Source organism: Lampetra fluviatilis, chromosome 20 (genome assembly GCF_964198595.1).
Source record: "Lampetra fluviatilis chromosome 20, kcLamFluv1.1, whole genome shotgun sequence".
Taxonomy (NCBI): Eukaryota; Metazoa; Chordata; class Hyperoartia; order Petromyzontiformes; family Petromyzontidae; genus Lampetra; species Lampetra fluviatilis.
Window position 1 is genome coordinate 4853657 of NC_136294.1, and position 25719 is coordinate 4879375.

Genomic DNA, 25719 nt, shown 5'->3' on the forward strand with positions numbered 1-25719 from the left:
CCCACGTCGTCAGCAGGCTGATACTCGAACGCCACTGCTCCTAAAAGCTTCTCAAACGACGCTGAGCTGCAGCTCCTCGTCTCGCGTGGTTACATCTCTTGGCTCACCGCCACGCAGACGTCTCACGAAGCTTGTTGGGAAGATCCCTACGTTCCCACGGCAACGTCCCTCCAACCAATTAGCGTTGACTGCGTGGACAAAGACACACACACACAAGCACGCGCGCGCGTGGAGCACAGCGCTAAAGTGGCATGACCGGTAACGCGACACGAAAAATGTACTTTCAAACATACTACGGTATATCTTTTTTTTTCAACAGCGAGAACACGTGTCGTGTCACCCACTTGTCTCATTTGTAACGAGAAGAGAGTATTTTTCTAAATGTTGCCCTGTCAACGCCCTGCCACTGCCCATTTCATGCATGAAATTCACTGTCTTGTTCCAAATTCGACCTTAAAACATCGATTTCGCACCATGCCTTCTGCATCTAATCTCATTCTTGGCACATTCGTTTTGATGTAGCCACACAACGTTTCAGTGTTTGTGCGTGTGCGCGCGTGTTACGTGGGGTGCAATGATGCAACGTTCCGCTGATTAAGATCGACTCCAAAACTCACGGTATTTGGATCGAATAGTGTGCAATAGAGACCATTGTGTGTCGTATCTGATGGGTCACGTGACCCCAGCAGCTGCTAGAGGCGCCATCATTCACCGCAAATGTTAAAGGGATTCATTCGTGAATCAAATCATGACCGTGAATTGTGACAATTCGTCAATTTACAGTGGGAAGGCGCGTGGCTGTATCGTTCCACCCCTGTCTATTATGTGTCACTACCATTTGTTTTATTTACTACTATTATTTGATGAAGGTAAATAAGGAAATAAATGTTAAAAAATATTGACTCCAAATTAAATGACGTATTTATTTTTGGAAAATCCTCTGTCAATCAACAGATGGATGAGAGCCTCTCCACGCCATGTTAGTCGCGGGGGCTTGCTTGATCACACATCACCAGGCTGGTCGGTACGAGTGGCGCCCAGAACCACTTTGGATATCACTCGCTACCGACGTTTGCCGTGACCGGGACTCAAACTCAGTTCGCTGGGAACTGCTCCGACCCCCCACTCCAAATCAATTATCAAAATATTTGTTTCAAAACACTGAAGTGCATGTGATGACCTGTGGCCAAATCAATCGCCGGGAATGCATCCGGCCAGCTCGGATCTCGGAAGCTCAGCAGAGTTCAGCCTGGATAGTGCCTAGATGGGTGACCTTCATGCACGCCAGGTTGTCGTAAGCCACCGCGCTGTGAGCATCAGGGGGCAGTAGAACAAAATCCATACTCTCCTCTCTCGCCATCTCACACCGACCAGCACGATGAGGTATTGCCAAACAACCCACAACAGCGTTGGCAGACCCTCACCCAGCAGTGGATTGACAAAGAGGGCTGCGCATGCGCACACGTTTAGACATCATGGGACCTCCTCCTTTGCCAGTACCAAAATATACTAATAGGGTTTTCCCCCTTTTTTCTGGCAACAAAACTGACACCTTTTGCAAGGCATCATGCTTACATTAAGCACAATACTTGCAGTCATCAGAGTTTTGTTTTTTGTTTGCATTTGACTACAAGTATTGTGGTTAATGTAAGCATGATGCCTTGCAAAAAGGTGTCAGTTTTGTTGCCAGAAAAAAGGGGAAAAAACCCTATTAGTACGTTTAGACATCTTTACCCGATCCGGTTATATCCCCGCACCTTGCGGGATTCGGTTAAGGGATAGGAAAACAGGGTTGTCAGAGGTCACCTTCCGAGATGACGCGAATGATGTCACCCTCTCGGAAGCCGAGGTCCCCGGGCTCCTTTGCGTCGTAATCGCAGAGCGCCACGACTCGCCTCAGCACATGTTCGTCCGCAGCGGTCTCCCCCGGCTCCGCGACAATCACGGCACAGCGACAGCACCACAGTCTCACCTCACAGTTGCAGGCCTCTGGGATTTTATTTTACGTTTGTTTGTTCCCTCTATCTATCAACGTGGAAATATCAAAGCTATCAAAAAAAGATAAGCCGAGGCGATCGAATGTCACGGTCTGGCCAGGGGCAGGGCGGTCCTGGTGGTTGCAAATGGTTGTCCCGGTATCCCTCCAAAGCTTTTGTGAAAATCGGTGTTTTGTCCCGGTGAACATTGTTCAGGCTTCACGCTCGACTCATGACACGGGCAAAGGGAGACATTGCCGGAGAAGTGGGTGGCGGTTGGCAGGGGAGTAGACGGGGCTAGTGGCCGAGTGGGCATCGCGATGTAAAACTGGGCAAGGCTTGGCAGAGGGATGGTCCGCCAACTTAACTCTGTGTCCCCGTAGAGCCTTCCAGGAATGTGGCAGCCAGGTTTTATGTAGTTGGATTGTGCGGCAGGTGCCGTGTAGTTGGATTGTACCGCAGGTTCTGTGTAAGTTGGGCTCACCCGCAGCTGCTGGCAGCACAGAGTGAGCTTCCCGTTGCGGGCTCTTTCCCACAGCCTCTGCATCTGAACGTCTCCAGTCATGGGAACGGAATCACCGCTCCCCTCCATCCTGTAGCTGCGAGAGGGCGAGTGAGTGCGACGCGAGAGGTAGACGCGTGACTTTATGCCGCGCTGTAGGAATACTGGTGCTGTGTACAGCCACATTTTGAGCATACTTCACCGTGCCAGTCAGTGCGGGTCGATGAAAGTGGGTGCGGGTGTGGGGGGAAGAGGAAAAGACCACCATTGGAACCTCATTTGCCAGTAAAAAATATGATAATTGTTTTTTTACCCTTTTATCTGGCAACAAAACTGACACCTTTTTTACGAGGAGTCATGTTTGCGCAGACCACAATACCTGCAGTCATAATGCAAACAAAAAACATAACTCTGATAATGTATGCACTGGCCTTGAAGTTGATTGGTCCACACCCGATACAGCTTTCCTTAGAGCCTAGTCTCACATGGTGTTGGACCAGATGACGCCTTTTTGTTTGCATTATGACTGCAGGTATTGTGGTCTATGCAAACATGACTCTTCGTAAAAAAGGTGTCAGTTTTGTTGCCAGATAAAAGGGTAAAAAAATAATTATCAGGGAAAGACCAGTTCTGATATCACTTGATGCTGATGTTAGCCGTGGCAAGGAATACAAAATATGGTCACCAGGTTCATAGTGCATCACTCTAACAACTATTCTGCTGCTCCACCGTAAACGACTCTAAATGAAGAAAATGAAAGATAGTTTTGTATGTAAGTAGAAATCAGTGCAGCAGAAGCTATGGTACAGTCGTGAGTGCACTGCGCTCTGAATCCGGTCATCTGAGTTCCATTCGTGGCCACTGACCGAAGTGGTGAAGTATGGTCAAACAACCCCCATGACCACCAACGCAGCATCGGGAGGCATTGGACTGCCAATAGAGCTGGGGAGTGCAGTATTACGTTTCTATAATGAATAATATAATGATTATAGTCACACTCGCTGGTCGCGCGACCCCGTAATGTGTGCGTCACTGCATGATTGTACTTTTGTATTGCGTTTTAAGGCGGTGGATGGCCAGTTGCTGTACAGTGTCACTTTAAAATTGGAGGCTTAGGTTACATGTGAAGGGTGTTCCATTATGTAAACTTTTACCACCACAAAATAAAATGTACCTCCCCCCGCCGCCCCCCCCAACCCCCGCAAAAAAAAAACCGAGAGGGAATATTTGTTTTTAATTCATAAATCAACAACGGTAAGATTACACAGGGATCATCCAAAAATAATATTTACACGGCAACTACACTACTTTTTTTTATTTAATGAAATGCAACAATAATTACCACCCGGCACTGACCGAAGTGGTGAAGTATGGTCAAACAACCCCCATGACCCACACGGCGTGGGGAGGCCTTCATCCAAGCAGTCGTATGCTAAAGCACTGTAAATTAAAGTTTTTTTTTTACATCTGTGACCCAACAGATGCTGTTTCAGCAATATATCACAACTAAATTAAATAAAAATTGCTTATGAAAGGAAACAATGGTCTTAATGTTTCGACCAACTGGCCTTCTTCTGGAATAACAGTTGACGTATGTACTTGGTCTCCTCCATATTCTCCATGCATGCAGGTCACTCGACTAAAATGGTCATATCTTTTTTACCCTCGGGAGTGCAACTCTCCCTGAATGTTCTTACGCAACGTGACACGCGCCACGTGTATTCCGCTTGCCCTTCAGATGCACGTCACCAGTGCTTGCCTCTGCATTATGGTTATAATTAGCATTTTGATGATTATGCTATTTTGTTGTTGCAAACTGGGCTGTTGTTAGATGAATTACTAGCAAATGCTCTCGACTGCTCCGCTATGCTGCCCAGGGAGAGAAACAGGAAAAAAAACACACCGAGGTCATGCAGAGGCCACAGTCCACAGCGCTCTATCACAGTTGAGAGAAACTAAATTGAAAGTGTTTCCACGAATTCATTTCAATTTGATATTCGTATCCAAAGCACCGAGTGGATGTGCGGAGAGAACGGGATTGAGCCCCCATTCAATCTCACTCTGGCAAATATTAATTCAATGTAAGGCATCACAATGTACGGTACGTATCAGACAGTAAACTGATCAAAACAGACACTACGCTCGATCTTAGGCAAAAGGTCCTATTTGGGAGGGTGGTGTTCTGAGTATGATTCCTGGCCACGACCAACATCAGTGGCTCGTGATAACCAAAACCGGTGCTTTGCCCCACGATTCACAAACCGCGTTGACCAGCGTGGTTAACTATGGCCAAACAAACTCCTATGATAATAGAGTTTTTTTGGGTTAGATCCCCCCCCCCTCCCCACTTTGCGCAAGAGCGCAGAAGCGTGGTCACCACATTTACGCCTCTATGTAACGGACGAAACAGGTGGACTTCTCCACAAATCTGGCTGTCACCTGATGAAGCTAGTTCTAATTAGGGTACTAGCAAAACGTCGTACTCAGATTGTAAATGTTGTGGCTTGGCTCTCCAACACACCTGTACTAGTGACGAATTGGCATGTTCTGTTTACATGACAACCCTTACTAGTTGGCTGTATCAAGTGGTGGCAGGTTTTAACGACACATTTATCTATTTACGCGATCTAACCCAAAAAAAGCTCTATTAGGTATGATATTGGTCGCGAAAGCCTACGTGTTAAACAAACTCCCATAAGTGAATAGTGTGGGCAGGAAGGCCTTCATCCCAGCTGTGGCTTGATAAACGACCGTAAATGATTGCTATATATTTTTGGGGAGGGAAAACTTAACGGCTTTAAAGTATTGGCCAAGTGAATTTCTTTGCTGACTTTTGTCTCGCAGTTAATCTTGAACGCATGGGGCAGCGGTTAAAAAAAAAAAATCTACAATTTTTGCCAAAAGTAAAATGCTGCTCATTTGTGTGTTACGAAATGGCGCGGGGGGGGGGGGGACTGTTTATGTAATTACCTGAGCTGGAGTCTCTCTTCGGGCTGCTTGACCTTTTCGCTGATTAATGCCAGGAAGTCCGCGTAGCTCATGCCAGGCCTGGCTCTCATGGTGACCGTTTGGGTGAAGTTCAGCTCCACGGTGATAGGCATCTGCAGGGACACCTCTGAACGAGGGTCCTTCCATATTTATCGGGCACACGTCGTAAGTAAATCAAAGCGGTCATTGCCTCCAAATATTATCCACAACTCGTGGTGAGATCAAAGCAGTCCTCGCTGCCAAAAATTATCCCCAATTTTCACAGCATGTAAATGGATTGTCCCGAGGAGGGTATTATTATGCAACTGACAAAAGCTGGGACTTTTAATGTTCCAGGAAGACTTTATTTTATTTTCTAGAACAGCTGCCTACAAAAGTGGACAATCCTGTGAAGACCAGAACAGATGGCAACTCTAATTGTGACCAGAGAGAGATGGTGTTTATTAAAGATATTGTTTCTAATTAATTAGTTCCATCTTTCGGTCATATACTCTGCCCCAAAACATGCCTGTTTAGCTTTTTTTAAACAATATATATGGACATCAAAGACTCGTCCTATGAAGTATGGAAATAGAACATCAATATAATGCCCTATACAGTTTATCATGCAGAATCCTTATTTGAAGTAAAATGTATTGTACGTTTTTTTGGCCTTTTTACAATTTTATTCCCAGTGCTCTGTCAGCATTCCACATCAGGACACAAATAATCCATTCGGAAATCTCACTGAACTACGTGGCCCCGTGTATGTGTGTGTGTGCATGAAAAATGGCTGCACAGAGAGATTTTCACAAAACCTCGTCTGATGAACCCTTCCAAGTGGACGAATTATTCCTACACAACAGGCGGTGGCGCTTGCGCACACACCCTGCTATGAGATTGGTTGATGAAGAATAGCAGCCGAACCAATATATTTAAATTCTCACAGCTGGAATTCAGTCCGATTCTATGATACATCATTATTTTGATGATAAGCAGCTCCCAAGTTTTGGAATGCTTTGTCTTTGCTAAGAAGACAATCAGAATTGTTAGATTAGTATCATGAATTCTATTGACGTCTGCCATGAAAACTTACATCTTTAATCTTGATTTTAATCTTTAAATTGTCGTTTACCCCCTAGTTCTAAACCGTTTACCCTCATTCTGTTTATTTCATGCTTTCATATGTATGTTGAACTTGTTTCGCACCGTACGTAGCCGGCCGTGATAATCGGAGGATCTACGGATGAAATGCACCTTACAAATGTAAATTTATATTATTGCAGAGTAACAACTATAATTTCGAGCCAGATAATTGCGTCAGGAGTCGTGGAGTAGCTGAGCCCATCGAGTCCCTATACTGGACTGAAGAACCCCCCACTCTCATCGCAAGTGTCTTGTAAGTTGAGTCACGCACCTGACTGGGGAATAGAGGCACAGGGGGAGCTCGAGCAGGTGGATTGGAAACCATCTTCTGGCGTTGTCCCTCCTCTTAATGTTGGAAGAGAAAAAAACCCACCAGCAACAGCAGCAGCAGCGACAACAACAGCCATGAAATTAATGGGTGGCTGGCAAAATCAAAGGATGGTTCTCCACAAAGTAACCCTCTCAGGCACGTGCAACACACACAAAGCCACCACAGAATGTCACACAGATCTGGAGGCCCACAAGCGCATTAACATCTGCAGGTTGCTATTTTATGTTTTATTTATTTTGTACTGTGCCCCAAATGTATCCTGATTGTGCTACGGGCGTCGTGTCGTGAGATAACGAATCCCATTTGCAACTCTTGCTTGGAAGGTGTTTTACAACGTGTTATAAAACAAGTCCACGGATAGAGATATCACACAACTGCTTATGAGATCTCTTCAAGTGATCTCTAAGCTACACTTAAGAGACAAAGCTTTCCCACCTCCCCGTTATAGTGGGAATCATTTGCCACACGATTGTAAAGCCAATATTTTAAATTTTCAGAGCTGAAATTGAGCCAAAGTGCCAAACCATATTTCACATTGTTGTTTTTGTGCAGTCAAACTCGGGCTGAGATGGCAGCAGAGTGATGGATTCTTAAATCTATCTGTGCGGAGCTTTTACGTGCAAGTGCACCGGCAGTTTCCCTTACCACATGCCAAACATCCAAGGGCAGGACCCTGCTGAAAACCCAACGTGGTGTGGCTTCGTGAGTCTTTCCCAGATAAATTAACGGTTATCATTATGTATTTTAAATCGTTGCTGCTGTATGTTCATCCTAAGCTGTGGATATTACATATGTGATATATGTTACAATGGTATCAAAAGCTGAACAATCTATTTATTGCATGTACTGTGTAAAGCAAGCAGAATCCCAGGCGACATTTTATCTGGGGAAATTATAAACGGCATTGAACTTTTGTTCCCCCCCACAGCTTTCCTCCGTCAAAAAAACAGCGAAGATCTCAGGACAGAAACCTACTGATTCAATGCAGCTGCATGAACTGTATTTCATGGAAAAATGTGTGCTAAATATATTCCGGGTCAATTAAATATATATAGTATGGTATGTAAATATATATAGTATGGTATATATATATGCAGGGACCTCTTTTATTTTGTCCACCTTTCAATCACCAAACCCTCTTCCTTCTTCACAGCAGAATCTGGAGCGTGTCCTTGAGAATATTTTCCACAGAAAAGCCACGAACAACAATGCTATCACTGACAAAGGGAAAATATTGGCTTCGCATGCGTGTGTGTGTGTTTATATATATCGCAGGTGCACCCCTACCCATGCATGGCCTTCATGGCTTGTCCTCAAGGGCCCAGGGCAAGGCCTGCATCAAAGGCAGTTCCGCCCCTACCCTCCATCCCTCTTTCCCAAGACCAGACAAGACTCAACATTTCGATTTAAAGCTTTCGTGACTGCAGGGATTCATTCTAGATTTGAAGCTTTCGTGACTGCAAGGATTCATACTCTTAGTTCTTTCGGTAAGGTCACGTAGGTAAAACAATGAAATTAAAATTAATAAAAATAAAAACAATAAAATCACGACGTTTCGGAGGCAACACAAGCTTTCACAGTTTCACCTGAAGACGGAAGCTTGTGTTGCCTCCGAAACGTCGTGATTTTTATTTTTTTATTTATTTTTATTAATTTTAATTTCATTTTTTTACCTACGTGACTTTACCGAAAGAACTAAGAGTATGCAGGGATTCATCTTCTTGGTTCTTTCGGTAAAGTCATGTAGAAGGGAAATAATAAAATAATAAAATAATAAAAGATAATAAAATAATTCTCACGACGTCTCGGCCACAACGCAAGCAGCCGTCCTCAGGTGAAGAACAGGTCTGTCGGGAAGACAGCGTCTGACGCTTATTTCCCTTCTACGTGACTTTACCGAAAGAACCAAGAAGAAGACCCAACATGGTCCTCAATTCCTAAGATCCTCACACTATCTTTGCCCCCTGTCGTCCATGTCCCCCCGCCCCCACGATGTAGTCTATCCCTATCGCCACACCACCTTTCCAGCTCACGAATTTAAAGACAACGGCCAAACTATTGGAACTAGGACTAGAAGTCAAGGCGACTGATCCACATCGGCGTTTCTTAGCTCCATTCATCACCGTCCAACAACCGTCTGCTTTTTTGTGATTGTTGAAATACCGCATAGGTGAAAAGCCGCTGCACACTGCACGCACCTGATGGTTGGTAATCATGGAAAGCTCCACTGTGAGGGGTCGTGAGGACTGGAGTTGAGGCAACACTGTTCTAAAGGACCCCGATAAACTATGGGTCTCAAAGACTTTGGAAATACTTTACCTCCACCATAGAAATGTGGAAGGGACACATCTGGCTCAGGACAATGCTCTTTTGATTGAGAAAGCACTTTGATAAATTTTGGGGGGTTTATTGAAGTTGACGCCAAGGTTCCTAAGAAATTGGTTGCGCCCTTTCTCCTGTCTCTCCCAAGTGAAAGTTTATTTTTACTGTGCAGAAAGCGTCCGATGCCTTGTTTATATAAAAAAAAACGTTTTGTAAACCATGAGAATGTTTGTATGTGATTGTCACAAACACACACAACAAAATCCAGTGTTTTGAGACCAAAATGTAGTTGAAGAAAAGATAGGTGAAGGTGTGCCGACACAGTCAGTCGTGAGATCATGTTGAGAATCTTATTTCGCGGTTTGTTTGTCCCCTGGCAGGGTAAAAACAATGTTGTTAACATCACATGAAAGTACCGGACGCAGGGGGTCTGGGTGGAGGCTCCTTCACAGGTGGTGCAGGAATTTTCAGATTTCTTTTTTTCCCGCCCTGCAACCACCACCACCACCACAACAACAACAGCCACGGAAATGTCGAGACAACACCCAGTGACAGGCCGCCTCTTACAGCCGCCACCGACAACAGCATCAGCAGCAGCCTCTTCACTCACAAGGAAACAGTGGCGTGTACAGCCACAGCACTGCTGCTACTGTACTCTCAAAAGACACGGCACACAACATTGGTACGATGGACAGAAAACAATAGCAAGAGAGCCTACTCTTTGCAACCTGAATATCAGCGGAAAGGGCTGCATGAATTATGCAGGGGAGAGTTACAAAGGCACCACGAAAATATACACAACGCGATTACATCGCCAACTAACGCGGAATTGCAATGCAGCGGCGAATTCCTCCGACGCGCATTTTCTTTTTTTTACCATTTATAAATCCACAAAAAAAAATCATCCAACGACGGGTAAATAATATACCTTCAAGGAATTCATCACAACTTGGCTCTTTGGTTGGGGACTTTCAACTCGGGACTTGCCGCCCTGATGTAATTTTTTTTTTGCGCGTTGTGCGTGTATTTCGAACCACACCCCATGCAAGTCGCAAGCATGCGCACATGGGGCGCGCGCGCGCGTTGCATCGCGGACACACCGAGTCAGGCAGGGGGCTGAAAAGGGATGAATAGAAAAAAAAGCCCATTCCCATTGAGAGCCCAGACGGCGCTCGCGTGGCGCGCAATCCCCCATCGGAGCACGGATCGTCGTGCTCTTTGGAGGACGTGGGGGATGGAGTGGGGGGCTCTTTGGAGGACGTGGGGGATGGAGTGGGGGGCTCTTTGGAGGACGTGGGGGATGGAGTGGGGGGCTCTTTGGAGGACGTGGGGGATGGAGTGGGGGGCTCTTTGGAGGACGTGGGGGATGGAGTGGGGGGCTCTTTGGAGGACGTGGGAGATGGAGTGGGGGGCTCTTTAGAGGACATGAGAGATGGAGTGGGGGGCTCTTTGGAGGACGTGGGGGATGGAGTGGGGGGCTCTTTGGAGGACGTGGGGGATGGAGTGGGGGGCTCTTTGGAGGACGTGGGGGATGGAGTGGGGGGCTCTTTGGAGGACGTGGGAGATGGAGTGGGGGGCTCTTTGGAGGACGTGGGGGATGGAGTGGGGGGCTCTTTGGAGGACGTGGGGGATGGAGTGGGGGGCTCTTTGGAGGACGTGGGGGATGGAGTGGGGGGCTCTTTGGAGGACGTGGGAGATGGAGTGGGGGGCTCTTTAGAGGACATGAGAGATGGAGTGGGGGGCTCTTTGGAGGACGTGGGGGATGGAGTGGGGGGCTCTTTGGAGGACGTGGGGGATGGAGTGGGGGGCTCTTTGGAGGACGTGGGGGATGGAGTGGGGGGCTCTTTGGAGGACGTGGGAGATGGAGTGGGGGGCTCTTTGGAGGACGTGGGGGATGGAGTGGGGGGCTCTTTGGAGGACGTGGGGGATGGAGTGGGGGGCTCTTTGGAGGACGTGGGGGATGGAGTGGGGGGCTCTTTGGAGTACGTGGGGGATGGAGTGGGGGGCTCTTTGGAGGACGTGGGGGATGGAGTGGGGGGCTCTTTGGAGGACGTGGGGGATGGAGTGGGGGGCTCTTTGGAGGACGTGGGGGATGGAGTGGGGGGCTCTTTGGAGTACGTGGGGGATGGAGTGGGGGGCTCTTTGGAGGACGTGGGGGATGGAGTGGGGGGCTCTTTGGAGGACGTGGGGGATGGAGTGGGGGGCTCTTTGGAGGACGTGGGGGATGGAGTGGGGGGCTCTTTGGAGGACGTGGGGGATGGAGTGGGGGGCTCTTTGGAGGACGTGGGGGATGGAGTGGGGGGCTCTTTGGAGTACGTTGGGGATGGAGTGGGGGGCTCTTTGGAGGACGTGGGGGATGGAGTGGGGGGCTCTTTGGAGGACGTGGGGGATGGAGTGGGGGGCTCTTTGGAGTACGTGGGGGATGGAGTGGGGGGCTCTTTGGAGGACGTGGGGGATGGAGTGGGGGGCTCTTTGGAGGACGTGGGGGATGGAGTGGGGGGCTCTTTGGAGGACGTGGGGGATGGAGTGGGGGGCTCTTTGGAGGACGTGGGGGATGGAGTGGGGGGCTCTTTAGAGGACGTGGGAGATGGAGTGGGGGGCTCTTTGGAGGACGTGGGGGATGGAGTGGGGGGCTCTTTGGAGGACGTGGGGGATGGAGTGGGGGGCTCTTTGGAGTACGTGGGGGATGGAGTGGGGGGCTCTTTGGAGGACGTGGGGGATGGAGTGGGGGGCTCTTTGGAGGACGTGGGGGATGGAGTGGGGGGCTCTTTGGAGGACGTGGGGGATGGAGTGGGGGGCTCTTTGGAGTACGTGGGGGATGGAGTGGGGGGCTCTTTGGAGGACGTGGGGGATGGAGTGGGGGGCTCTTTGGAGGACGTGGGGGATGGAGTGGGGGGCTCTTTGGAGGACGTGGGGGATGGAGTGGGGGGCTCTTTGGAGGACGTGGGGGATGGAGTGGGGGGCTCTTTAGAGGACGTGGGAGATGGAGTGGGGGGCTCTTTGGAGGACGTGGGGGATGGAGTGGGGGGCTCTTTGGAGGACGTGGGGGATGGAGTGGGGGGCTCTTTGGAGGACGTGGGGGATGGAGTGGGGGGGCTCTTTGGAGGATGTGGGGGATGGATGGAGGGAGGGGTGTGTGTATGGGGAGCGGTGGTGTAGCGCTTAGCGCGCTGCGCTAATGAATTCGGCCACCTGGGTTCGTTATCCCAGCTCACGACTAGCACCGGTGACGATATTCTGAACCGGTCATGGGCCCTCCCCTAGGTCGACTCAGCCTCAAATGAGTACCTGGTGCTGTGTGTAAACATCGTCACTGGGGAGACAAAGGCGGTCGGGCGTGGTGCTGGCCACCCACCCCTCGTGTGCCGTTCCGGCCTTCATAGGTGCTCGCTAAGAGCACTTGCCCCTACAGTCTGTTAAGGCTATACGGGGGATCTTTGTCTTTGTGTGCTCTCATTGTTCTCCACGATTTGTGGAATCCCCCTTCCTCGGGTCCATTCGGGATTCTGAGTGTGTTTCACTTTTTTAAATCACCGTCTTAAAACGCACATTTTTGCGTGGGGTTTTCCCTGCAACTTAGGATTAAAAAGAAAATGTCTGATTAGGTAACTCTGCGACTATAATTATTCGCTTTTATTATAGTTCTTCATTTTATTGGAATATCGAGAGGAGTCATTGACAGTGTTATTATCGGCTTTCGCTTCGATTGTATCTATGCTTGTGAGTACCAGTTGTATGTGTTTATATGTACGGCGCTTTCAGATACTTCAATATGAAAGTCGCTGTATAAACCAGAGGTTATTATTATTATTTTTACACCTACCACCACCCACCACCGCAGTGAGTGACAACCACCATAAAAGCAGCGCCGGTTGAGCCCTGGAGAGGAGGCGGTCGAGATGGCAGCAGCGGGCGGGGAGAGAGTGGCCGAGCATTTGCATGCGAGTGGCATGCGCGGCGTGATACGCTTTTAGTAACGGCTAGAGGCTGCCCATCCCTCCCACCTCTCCCACAGCACCACAGGTATCCCCATCAGAGAACACGCAACGATTATTGATTGTTACTGGCAGCGTGCCAGCGTCGTTTTGAGAAAATTCGCAAAAAAAAAATTCCGGCCCTCGTCTGCTTGCGAGATTCATTGTCCGTTGTGATTTTTTTCGTTTGTTTTGTTAAATATATTGTTTCATGCTCACCCCACCCACCCCTTCCATTTTTTTTTGCGTGGAAATATCAGGAGCGGTAAGCATTGCTCACGTACACATGTAGGCAATGCTGGTAACAGCTTAAGGCATTAGTTTTGATAAATTGGGCAATTATTGTGAACAGGCAATGACAACACTTGCACCTAGTACCCATTACCAAGATGTTTATGGCTATATGCAGTGGTGGGATATAATGTTATGGCATTGCAATTCGTTTTTTTGTAATCGTAAACAAGGCAACATGTGATAAACTAGACATCGTAAACAATTTTTGGTCTATTTTTGTTAAACGTAGACGCTGCATGAAATGCTCTGTCCTGCCGAGGAAGAATGTTTTATTGGAGACGCGCACACATTGGAGACACGTATTGGAGATGCACACGTTGGGGGCACACATTGGAGACACACACACATTGGAGACACACACACATTGGAAACACACAAACATTGGAGACACACACACACATTGGAGACACACACACATTGGAGACACACACACATTGGAGACACACACACATTTGAGACGCACACACATTTGAGACACACACACATTTGAGACGCACACACATTTGAGACACACACACATTGGAGACACACACACATTGGAGACACACACACATTTGAGACACACACACATTGGAGACACACACACATTTGAGACGCACACACATTGGAGACACACACACATTGGAGACACACACACATTTGAGACACACACACATTTGAGACGCACACACATTGGAGACACACACACATTTGAGACACACACACATTGGAGACACACACACATTTGAGACACACACACATTTGAGACACACACACATTTGAGACGCACACACATTGGAGACACACACATTTGAGACACACACACATTTGAGACGCACACACGTTGGAGACACACACATTCCGGCAGGGGAATGAGTGATTTCCTGCCAAGCGATGCTGAATTCTTCATGAACCCAGACATGCTGTGAAATGACACTTGCAGACACGACTGCCAAATTATACACAATGTGATTTTATTCTTTCTGCACAAAGATTTTATGAAAGAGCTACTGAAAACTGTCACCTGTGTATAAAAATTAAAACATCTGTTTTCAAAGATCATTGCATTGTGCATTGTTTGGGTGACACGGTGGTACGATTTGTTACTGCACTGCACTACGAACCTGGCGAATTACAGTTTAAGATTCCTAAGCATAGTGAACCGTCAGTGGCAACCCACACTGACCAGCGTGGTGAAGCATAGTCACGCATGGCCATCAAACCCACATGCCTGACATGGCGTAGGCGAGCCTTCATGCAGCAGTGGATTTGCAAACAGCGACGACACATTGTGACTAAGTATTATTGTACACGACACGTATTAAGGATTGCACCTACCAACAGAAATCTTCCGTATGGAAGTGGAATAATTTGTTTCGCTCCAATATGAATTATGTAGAGGAGCTTTTAAACAATTCATTGGGCCTTTTGCGGCAGGACTACAAAAAGTGTGTGGGCCACGCATGATTGACAGCAACGGCTTTTGGGACCAGACTTTCTGAACCTTGCAAGCGTGCGTGTTACACTGCGGCTGTATGCGTTCCCAACATCTATGCTGCCTGCCTTCACCAAGTCGCACTGAGCAGCGTGTTGAAGTATGGTCAAGCACCACCAAAGGCCTGCACAACGTGGCAAGGCCCTCATCCTGCAGCAGATGGACAAAAAGGTCCGGACACGGACATTTTGTGTCAAGCATGGGGAGAGAGAGGCCTATTAGCCTCGTGCACATTGATTTCATTATGTCCACACACATGCACACTATGCCTCAGTGGCTGCGTCTGTGGAGTTTGTTGCCTCGCAGGGGATTGAAGGTACCTGGGGCTGCTGGGAGGTGATCTCCGGGAGGTCTTCGTTCATATACAGTGACGCCACCACCTGCAAATGCATCGGGGGAAATAACAAAAGACCACAAAACTATGATCACTTTCATAATATTGACATATACCTTGTTCGTTATTACAGGAACAAGGGCAGAAGGATACGTGTGTCAACTTCCAATCAGTAGGAAGCCATTGATTGAAGGTTGACTGGGGGGCCTCACCGTGGCTTTGCCCAGGTAGTCCTTCTTGCCAAGCTGCTCCACCTGCTGCTTTTGGGGTCGGAACATGACTCCGCAAGGCACGGCGCACACCTCCCACACCTCCTGCCTCTGTAAGAACACACCGGGGGGGGAGGACATTCCATGAAGGCATTAGCAGGGAACGACACGAGGAGTGTGCGTGTGTGTGACACGGACTCATAGGCCACATATTGGACAGAAACACAATATGGCAGATTCGCGTAACGCGGAAACTGCTCAAATTCCACGACTCTTGAGAGGTGATCTTTGTTCGCAACAAATAATTCGAACGGGACGATTATTTGTACAATCAATAGAACGTGACGTGGCAACCACTCGTACTTTTAAATGGCACTCTAAACTGCCGTAACTGTATGCCACGAAAAATACGAAGGATTGTTTTTGTCCATTAAAAAATTATTTTAAGTACAATCAATATAACGATCAAGTGTACACACTCAAGTGACCCTTATTCTGTATTTGGAAGAAAGAAACCTATAACGTGATTGAATTTCCAGAGCCCAGCTTAATGCAATATAAAATGTAAATAAATCTCCCGAGATGCATTTAGCGCGAGGTCACCTTTACTGCGTCCAAGGCTCGATCCACGCAGGTCTGATGCGGCTGCAACTCGGCCTCCTTCGCTTTCTGCGCCGTTTCCTGTGCCTTGACCCACTGGCCGAGAGAGGCATGGGCCAGTGCCACATTGTGTAGCACCTGGACGGCGAACATACGTCGGAAATCGTTACACGTTCGCTCGCACTCCCCCCACCGTGGTGATGGAGCGAAGACATCGTCTGGAGGTGCCAGACATCGTTGCAAGGCCAGGACCGTGAGAGACGCCTTCATCCAGCAGTGGACTGATAACGGCCGGTAAATTCACGTAGATAGGTTCAAAGGGAAAAACAAAAAATAACAAAAAAATTGTTATTTTAAACAAAAAATAACAAAATATAACAAAAACATATTTTTGTTATTTTTTGTTATTTTCTTTTAACCTATCTTTTAACCTATCTACGTGACTTTACCGAAAGACCCAAGAATATGAATTCCTGCAGTCACGAAAACTTTAAAGTCAATATTTACGATCCATGTAAGTTTATGTATTGCATAATAATGCCTGTTATTTAGTAACCAGAGTTCATTTGCCGGCAATGGCTAACATCGGTATCGAGTGGTATCTGAACTGGTCCGGTTCACTGCAGTCCCTTTACCCTCCAATGCTGACCAGTGTGGTGAAATATGGTCAACTAACCCTCATGACTGACATGGCATGGGGAGGCCTCCATCAAACAGGATTGACAAAGGACTGTAAATTATTGCTATTATCATCATCATCATTATAATGATTTTTTTATTCAAAAGAAAAGGGCAATGTTTATGGAAATGTCCATGGGATATATATTAACTTGGAAGGTTGACGAAATGTTGATTTCAGATTGGTGGTTAAACCAAGCATATTGCGTTGATTTTTAAAAATTACCCAACATTTGTAAAAGTAGACAAAAAAACATTTAGCTGAGTTTTAGATTCAAGTGGACAGGGAATAGATAAGAGGGAATAGATAACAGAGACCAAGTGGCAACCGTAATACGAAAAGTTGTATTAAAATCCAAACACTGTGGCATGGGAAGGCTTTAGGACTCCGTGTTTGTTCCCTGCAATGTTTAAGTTTTTGTTGTGTTGCTGATGCTGTGCCCACGCGCCACGGATCTCCTGTGTGACATAGCCGGGGAAATTGGCTTAACAGGATCATTCGTGGAACAAATCACAATATAATAGAAACTTAAACTGGAGAAATTTATCTTCGAAGCATTGGGTGTGGGTTTTTTTTTTATATAGCAAATGCATTGTGGTAATGAAGCAGAGTAATTTATTCATTAAATACGTTTTCTTAAAATAATCCCATTTGGAGTTAGTTTTTTTACGGATTTTTTTAAAATTGTATTTTAGCTAGGTTAGTTATGCAAATGAGATACAGGAAATGAATGTAATCATGAAACTGCACGAGATAATGTCACACTGTGCCCAACCACCCCTCCGTTGTATTAAACAAAACGCAGAAGGTGAATCTGCTGCTGCTGCATTTTCTGCGGTTTACAATCACAAATTATACAAACTCAACACATTCACCAATAACACTGCCGGAAACACACGATAAAATGCTGAATGAAAGAAGGGCCACTGCTCAAATACGACATTTTTTCCTTACAAGGTTGGTGTTGTTGACATGTGGTGGGTTATATAATTATATTAACCGTGTGCTGCACGGTAAAAACATTACTTTATAAATGACGCCTCATTTGTCAATCCTTTGCTGGATGAAGGCCTTCCCGTGCTGCGTAAGCCGTCGAGGTTGTTTTGACCATACTCTTAGGTGTTTCCGGTAAAGTCACGTAGGTAAAAAATAAACAATACAAATAAATAATAAATTATAGAAGAAATAATAGAAATAAAATAATAAATCACGACGTTTCGGAGGCAACACAAGCTTCCGTCTTCAGGTGGAACCGTCACAGCACAATTGCTGTATCAAGTACCGTACTTGATACAGCAATTGACCATACTTCACCACATTGGTGAGTGCAGCTTGTTGACGTTCAGGGGGAGTTCAGGGCAGGTTCAGATATCACTCGCCAACGATGTTAGCTGTGGCCGGGCATCGAACTCGGGTCACCAGGTTCACCGTGCCACCACTACCCCACTCTCCAGCAAGATAAGGTACAAAAATGCAATTTACAATGGTATTGTGTGTACGCGATATCAATTCTGAATGCGCCATTAAAAATGCAGGTGTATTGATCGTTACGTTTCTGTAAGCTCGATCTTGGGCAGTCACCCTGCTGCTTTACTCTTACTCGACTCTTTGTCAACCGCCCAGCCCTACACATTAAACTAAACCTTGTCAAATTTCGATTTAAAGCTTTCGTGACTGCAGGGATTCATCTTCTTGGTTCTTTCGGTAAAGTCACGTAGAAGGGAAGTAATAAAATAATAAAAATAAAACATAGTATTTTATTATGTTTTATTTTATAATGTTTTATAATAATAAAATAATAAAAATAAAACATCATATTTTATTATGTTTTATTTTTATTATTTTATTATTATGTTTTTATTATTTTATTACTTCCCTTCTACGTGACTTTACCGAAAGAACCAAGAAAACTAAACCTTGTATTTTACCTTGTAAAAACCCACTGAGCTATATCGCTCTTTTTCAGAAGCGACCTGGCCACAAATGATAGCCCAACGAAGTGCCAATGTACAGCAGCCAAATACTCCAAAACGTGTGTTGATTCTAAAAGTCGTGTTAAAACCGGAGGGCCCGGAGGAAAATCCACGCGACCACAGGGAGAACATGCAAACTCCAAACGTACAGATGTCAGGGTCGAAATCGAACCCACGATCTCCTGGACATCAGGCGAGCTAGTTAACATCTCCCCACCGCTGGCATCCGCATACACGATATGAGGCCGGTCCATACGGAGGAACTGCTCAGCGTTGGGTGGCGTTCCGCCAGCAAGCCCCGGTGAGACAAGGAGGCCTTTGATTTTCTTTCCCCACGCGGAACCGGAATGCGAGTAATAACCGCGACCCTCAAAATTGCATTACAGACACGGAACACACAATCTTTGTTGTGGAGAATTCCACTTTACCATCCGCTGCTTGCATAAAACATTTCGTACCCGTGGAACACTCCGCGACCTCACCAACCACATACATCATCATCATATAAAACAAACAAAAAGTGAGAATTGTTCAGGTTAGATTAGAGGTTAATTTGAATATTATTCCCCTATGGGAACTGAAGATAGGTAGCTGAATAGAAGTAATGATAGAGGGAAATCGATAGAGAGGGTGCGTAGTTTTGGTGTATAGAAATTACCGGTAATCAATTATTGGGTCAGATTTCAATTCATATATTTTGAATACTGACCTAAAAATCATGGCGCTACACAACGTCTGGGACACACACGAAGTTGGCATCCTACTAAATTTCCAGTCAGTAGGAAAGCAATGATTGTTTGACCTCTTGCGCAAGTATAACAAGTGTGTCTCAGATCTTTGACGGAAATTCGTTTTTTTTTCTTCTTGCCAATCGATGTTCTGCGTTTGTCCTTGATTGAATGAGAAAGCTGGCAACGCCGATGGACGGAGTGGCATTTCATGGCTGTCTTAAACCTCACCCCCAACAATAAGCACTCATCTTCTCTTACACATTGCATCGCTTTGTAAAATTTAAACCAGGGGGATCGGCAGCCTGCGACTCTTAATGAACTTCTTCGTGACGTAAGGCACGCATTCATCTTCTTGGTTCTTTCGGTAAAGTCACGTAGAAGTTAAATAATAAAAATAAAACATAATAAAACAATAATATAATAATTCTCACTGGTTCTTTCGGTAAAGTCATCACATAGAAGGGAAATAATAAAATAATAAAAATAAAACATAATAAAGTAATATAATAATATATTAATTCTCACTGGTTCTTTCGGTAAAGTCACGTAGAAGGGAAATAATAAAATAATAAAAATAAAACATTTAATAAAATTCTCACGACGTTTCGGCCACAACGCAAGTAGCCGTCCTCAGGTGAAGAACAGGGCTGTCGGAAAGACAGCGTCCGAATGAACACCACCAACGTTACATTTCTTGTGGCCAAAACATCGTGAGAATTAGATTCTATTATGTTTTATTTTTATTATTTTATTATTTCTCTTCTACGTGACTTTACCGAAAGAACCAAGAAGATGAATCCCTGCAGTCACAAAAGCTTTAAATAAATAAATAAAGGCACGCATTGTGTATTCACATTGCATTGTGACTCTTAATGAACTTCTTCGTGACGTTACTTATTCAGGAACACCGTCTCACATTGCATTGCGGCTCTTGAATTGTTGAGTTTCGTACCGAATTCGAAAAACAATGTCTACTTCTTGTTACTTGAATTTGCCGGCCCCAGATTTAAACAAAACTCACACGGCAGACCCCAAAACACCCCCACAATATCGGAAGGAAGAGCGTTTCATACGACCGTAGAAGCGCATCCGAAAACGCGCGATGCGGTGACCGTCTTTGTTCGATGGCTCGCCAAAAAATGATGACGAAGATCGTGATGATAACGCGTGGTGAGGCATGGTTGGCATGGGCTGTGGTGCAAGGAATTGAATGGTGCCCACCCTGTACAGTACTGGTTTCCCCAGGATCGTCCTCTCGTTGAGGACATTGTCCTGGGAGAAAAAAAAATCTTCCCTGGGACGTCAGGGCCCGTATTTTGTTTAGTCAGGCTCAAGTGAGCCAGCTCTGGGCACGGTCCCAGCCGCGCTCAGCATTTCCATGAGCTGAGCTTGAGCCGAGCCAAGGACGAGCCACTCGTGTGTCTTTGGAAGCAACTTGAGCGACTCAAGGCTGAGCTGAGCCCTGAGTGGTAAGAGCCAGAGACCAGCCGTGGCTATGAACACGGCCTGAAGAGCCCTGGTTCTTGTTGGAGCACAATAATACACCACTCCAGACAACGCATTCGCATGTAGCTCTCCCCTCTTCCAGTATATTGACGTCATCTTCTTCCCACGAATTGTCTCAGTTTTTATTTCACCCCAGGAGATGGGGAACCGAATACTCTTAGGTTTTTTTCGGTAAAGTCACGTAGGTAAAAAATAAAGTAATAAGAAAATAATAATAAATGGAAAATAAGTCAGTTATTTAGTTATTTTTCATTTATTATTATTTTATTATTATTGGTGCAAAGAATTGAAAATAACTACATTATTTATTATTATTATTTTATTATTATTATTTTTTTACCTACGTGACTTTATCGAAAAAACCTAAGAGTATGTATCCTTGCAGTCACGAACGCTTCAAATCTGGAAAACCGAATCTCCCTCTAAAATCCCCCGCCCCCCGCCCCCTCTTTGCAGCCCAGCGGCGGCTGGGCCCACTCTGACCGATGGGCACCGGTGCAGTTGCACCGCCTGCACACTCAATAGCTACGCCACTGATGATGCTGGTGACAGTAAATAGCGACGCGTCGTCAGCGAATACAAAAATATACAAATACAATTGTCCATCTAAGCGACGGTAGAATAAAATCGGCAGCGTTGGTATCTGCGTGGGCACTCACGACACACAAGTGCAGCTTGTAGGCCAGCCCAAGCTGCTCGTAGTCGATGGTCGTGTTGCCTCTGAGCCTCTTGTGCGCCTCCTGGAAATCCCGCAGTGCCTCTTCATACCTGGCGACACGGCCAGACACCACCGGCAATCAGCGCCCACTGCCCACATCCCTGAACCCCACTCGGCCCGGCCTTGCACGAAAGTGGCACTCTTTAGAATGTCAGCCGTTTCGTTGTTACTCTTGCAGCACGCCACCGTGGCGAGATGTTAATTGCATCGCCTGGTATACAGGAAGCCGTGGGTTCGATACCAGCCCTGACGCCTGTTTATTTGTGGAGTTTGCATGTTCTGCCCCGTGATCGCGTGGATTTATCTCTGGGTCCTCCGATTTTTGCTTCCACGTTTAGAATCAACTTGCGCATTTCGCTGCTCTAAATTTCCACGTGATAAGGGGCCGTCCATAAATGACGTCACGGGATTTTGGACGATTTTTGACCGCCCCCCCCCCCCTTGTCACACGGCGTCACAAAAAGGCAGACCCCCCCCTCAAATATGACGTCACAAAGCTCTGCCCCCCCCCCCCCAAAAGCATATTTCCATTTTGAAAATAAAACATGCTTCAAATCGCTTTAAACTATTATCATTGTAGGGCGTATTTAATGTGGCGCGTGACGTTCTCCAAATGAACAGCCCCCCCCCATTAATACTAATTAGCGGGTGACGTCACTCCACATGGGGGGGGGCGAGGCGCCTCCTCCCCCCTCCTCGGCGTCAACTTACAACCCTCACTACAAAGGCAGAACCCGCACGTCACGCGATCCCCGTAACGCTGTTGTTGAGACATCAAAGTCAAAAGGACGTCATGATGAACAAGGGATTATAACTTTAAAATGAAATAGGTCTGTGTCACCGCGCCCTTACAAATTGCACACGCATTGATGCAATGAATATCACGTCGCGGTCTGCTTTCCGCTTGCAAGTTTCAGATTTACTGCAATACACCCGTCCTTGGACGGGCAAAAGGCTAGTTTATATTATATTTATAATTTAGGTGCAATTTACCTTTTTTACTTAGCCTTATTCACCGTGCACCGCATTAATTTATTGTCAAATTTAGTATACATTTGTTACATTTGAATGTCATTCAAATATTCACGTTTTTAAAAGTATTTTTGATGTAACCCCCAGGTCTCCCTTGGACAAGAGACGCCGATGTTGTAGTTGTCTCAATCGGTTGAATTAATCTCCTGGCTAAATAAAGAACACAACACTCACGACGTCTCGAACTTGTGGAAGTTCTCCATTCCACTGGTTCCTCTTTCTGCCTTGCAGCACACTGGGTGGTTATGTATGGGAGTTTCATGTTACAGTCGATTAATGTCCTCATCGGCTGAAAGTTTCACATTAACTCCCAACTTTAGTAATGGTCCCAACAAAACACACTCTTTACACCATTCGTTGCAAAGGAATATCTTGTGTCTCATTGATCAATCGTTGCAGCCTAACACATTGCAGTATAAAGTTTGCACAAATTCTAAACTAAACTGTACACATATTTCATTCTCATAATGAACCTTTTAATAACCAGCTAGTGACAGTTCCAGGTTGGAAAACGGCCAAAAGTATATCGAGTGCGGAGATGGAGTGAATGATATCTGCTCGTGTGCAGGTGCTGGGTGCATTGTGGGGGAGACCTTCATAAGCCGATGGGAAGAGCAGTTATTTTGGCATTTAATGGAACTGTATTTATTTATTTACTAAAAATCCAACTCTCCATTGGAATAAAACAATTACCAATACAGACCAAGGACTCTCGATGCCGAGTGGGTCATCGCTGTTTTATATAACCATACTTCACCACGCTGGTCAACGTGGACTGGTGGAGGTCGGGAACATAGCAATACAGCACAACAATGGATTTAGCTGCAGTGCCCTTTTGCTGCCCAACCGCACAGCCCTTTCGACTTCCAACAACCTGATTTTTTTTTGCATGGTGGTCACCCATCCAAGCTGCGAGCTCACAGGTTCTAAACCCCTGCTTGGCTTCCGAGATCGAACAAGAATGGGTGCTTTCGTGACTGCAGGGATTCATCTTCTTGGTTCTTTCGGTAAAGTCACGTAGAAGGGACAGACCTGGTCTTCACCTGAGGACGGCTGCTTGCGTTGTGGCCGAAACGTCGCGAGAATTATTTTATTATGTTTTATTTTTATTATTTTATTACTTCCCTTCTACGTGACTTTACCGAAAGAACCAAGAAGTAGAATGGGTGCCTCGATCACAGCAGGCAAGCCGCGCCCAGCGTTAAGCCGTTCGACGTCGTCCCACTGCCAACCGCGGTGGAAGCCACGCGTAACGCGTGAACCGTGAGCTGCGTGGCTTTGCGTGGCTGTGGACGCACAGTTGGTTCCGTAGGAAGGCCGCTCCTCTCTGGAAAAAAGCCACGGCCAGATGTTCGTCCTTGGCGATGGTTCGGTCAAAGGCCTGCGGAACGAAGGTCCAAAAGAAAGCACCGCACACAGCGGGAGGAATTCACGTCAAAGTTAACTTTTACGCCGAAAGCCGACCGCCGCTCGCAACGAAATTGCGGAGCCGTCGTTTGAACATTGGGCCGAGCATTGCAGCCATGCTTTGGCGACAGACATGGCAATTCGTGGGAAGGCATTTCATACGACAGTTTTGCAGCGCTCCATTTTGCGCATTTTAAACTGCATCGACTCTTTACGCAAAGAGTAACAAGCGCGTGCGTACACGCCTCGCGGAACTTTCATTAACACAACACCACAGGGCGCTGCGTACATTTGAGCATTTTTTCAACGATACAATGTCATCGCCGTCAAAAAAGTCAGGTGACAGTGCAGCGTAAAAAAGTCCGTCAAATAAACCGTCCGTAGCAATGACAAAAAATGGAGAATGTGGAAGTTCCCACACAGCCGACTTCTGCTTGGCGCTCATAATTTAATCTGCGCTGAATTAATCGCGAAACGCGTGTCAACTTCTCCTCCGGCACAAGTAAACATCGCGGGGCTCGCCGGGACGGGCGAACTCACTCTCACGGCGTCCCCGAGTCTGTCCAGCGTCATGCTGATGCAGCCGATGTTGAAGTAAATCTTGGAACTCGGCTCCATGATCTCCTCGAACTTGGCGAACGCAACGCGAAAGTCCTTTCTGTCGGCTGCCTCCACGCCCTCCGCCCACAGACGGATGGTGTCAACCAGGGGCATGTCGCCAAGGTCACCAACTCCCGCTGTCTTCGCCGTCAAAAAAATAATCTTGCACGCGGGCACGCCAGCGAAGGGAGAGGTGTGCGTCACAACGGTGGCTTGCAGTGAGTGGGGGCAAGGTCTGGGACTCGACTGATGGTGCCACATGTGCACCGTGGACTTGTAGAGGAGACACGCCTCGGTAGGAGGAGCGCTATGGAGAGGGGAGTGGGGGGGTACTATGGCAGAGGGGGAACACATTTGGCGAAATCGTGCCATCTGCAAACTCGAGAAACTTTCGGCGTGCCTCACTTCATTAAAAAAAAGGGGACCTAAACATTTTAGGGGATTTTTTTGGGGGGGGTGGGTGGTGGGGAAAATTCACAAATCGGCCGTAAAGCGCGAACCGACGCTGCCGTCATCTGCGCGTTTCGTAAAAGAGAAGCGGAATGAAAGAAAATTAGGTTGAAGTCATCCCGTCTTGTGACTCAAGTTCAATGCCAACTTCGCGTCGTGAAGGCAACTCGTTTGTCGGCAGACGCCTACACATCAGCACTCCCCCCCCCCCCCCCCAAGTTGTTTCACGATAGCATTGCACAAACCAACGTTTCCCCCCTGGTCATTTCTTGTTGTAATGCTCATTTTGAAAGCATCATTGTGAGTATAAAAAAAATAACCCGTAAAAACAAAGTTTTTCACTATAAATCCTTTATATGCGTGGCGGCTAGAGTCCTCTCGTCATCTGGCTTGAGATGGCTGCCACCTATGGGTCAGATGATTGCCTGGCAGCATTAAGCAATTGGTAATTAAATATAAAAAAAAATCCTAAAAAGTGTAACATTTAGCAACAT

The 25719-nt window shown here is 46.6% G+C and overlaps 1 protein-coding gene across 1 annotated transcript; it reads right to left on the reverse strand.

The window, feature by feature from the left end:
* LOC144937744 (neutrophil cytosol factor 2-like) lies at positions 1-25009 on the reverse strand. Its single transcript, XM_078865183.1, has 12 exons — positions 24716-25009; positions 24067-24149; positions 21678-21786; positions 16133-16267; positions 15533-15640; positions 15307-15366; positions 9661-9733; positions 6863-6936; positions 5449-5606; positions 2461-2575; positions 1807-1930; positions 1-188 (listed from the first exon to the last, which is right to left on the reverse strand). The coding sequence occupies exons 1-12, from the start codon at positions 24887-24889 to the stop codon at positions 52-54; spliced, it is 1350 nt and encodes a 449-aa protein (XP_078721309.1). The 5' UTR covers positions 24890-25009; the 3' UTR covers positions 1-51.
* Between the last annotated feature and the right edge of the window lie 710 nt (positions 25010-25719).

Excerpts from the sequence above, each read along its gene's own strand:
- LOC144937744 (XM_078865183.1), bottom strand. The coding sequence starts at position 24,889 with ATGCCCCTGGTTGACACCATCCGTCTGTGGGCGGAGGGCGTGGAGGCA. Across the intron at positions 5,607-6,862 it reads TGCCTCTATTCCCCAGTCAG|GACCCTCGTTCAGAGGTGTC; the intron begins GTGCGTGACTCA and ends TAAATATGGAAG. Across the intron at positions 2,576-5,448 it reads GAAGAGAGACTCCAGCTCAG|CTACAGGATGGAGGGGAGCG; the intron begins GTAATTACATAA and ends GCCCTCTCGCAG.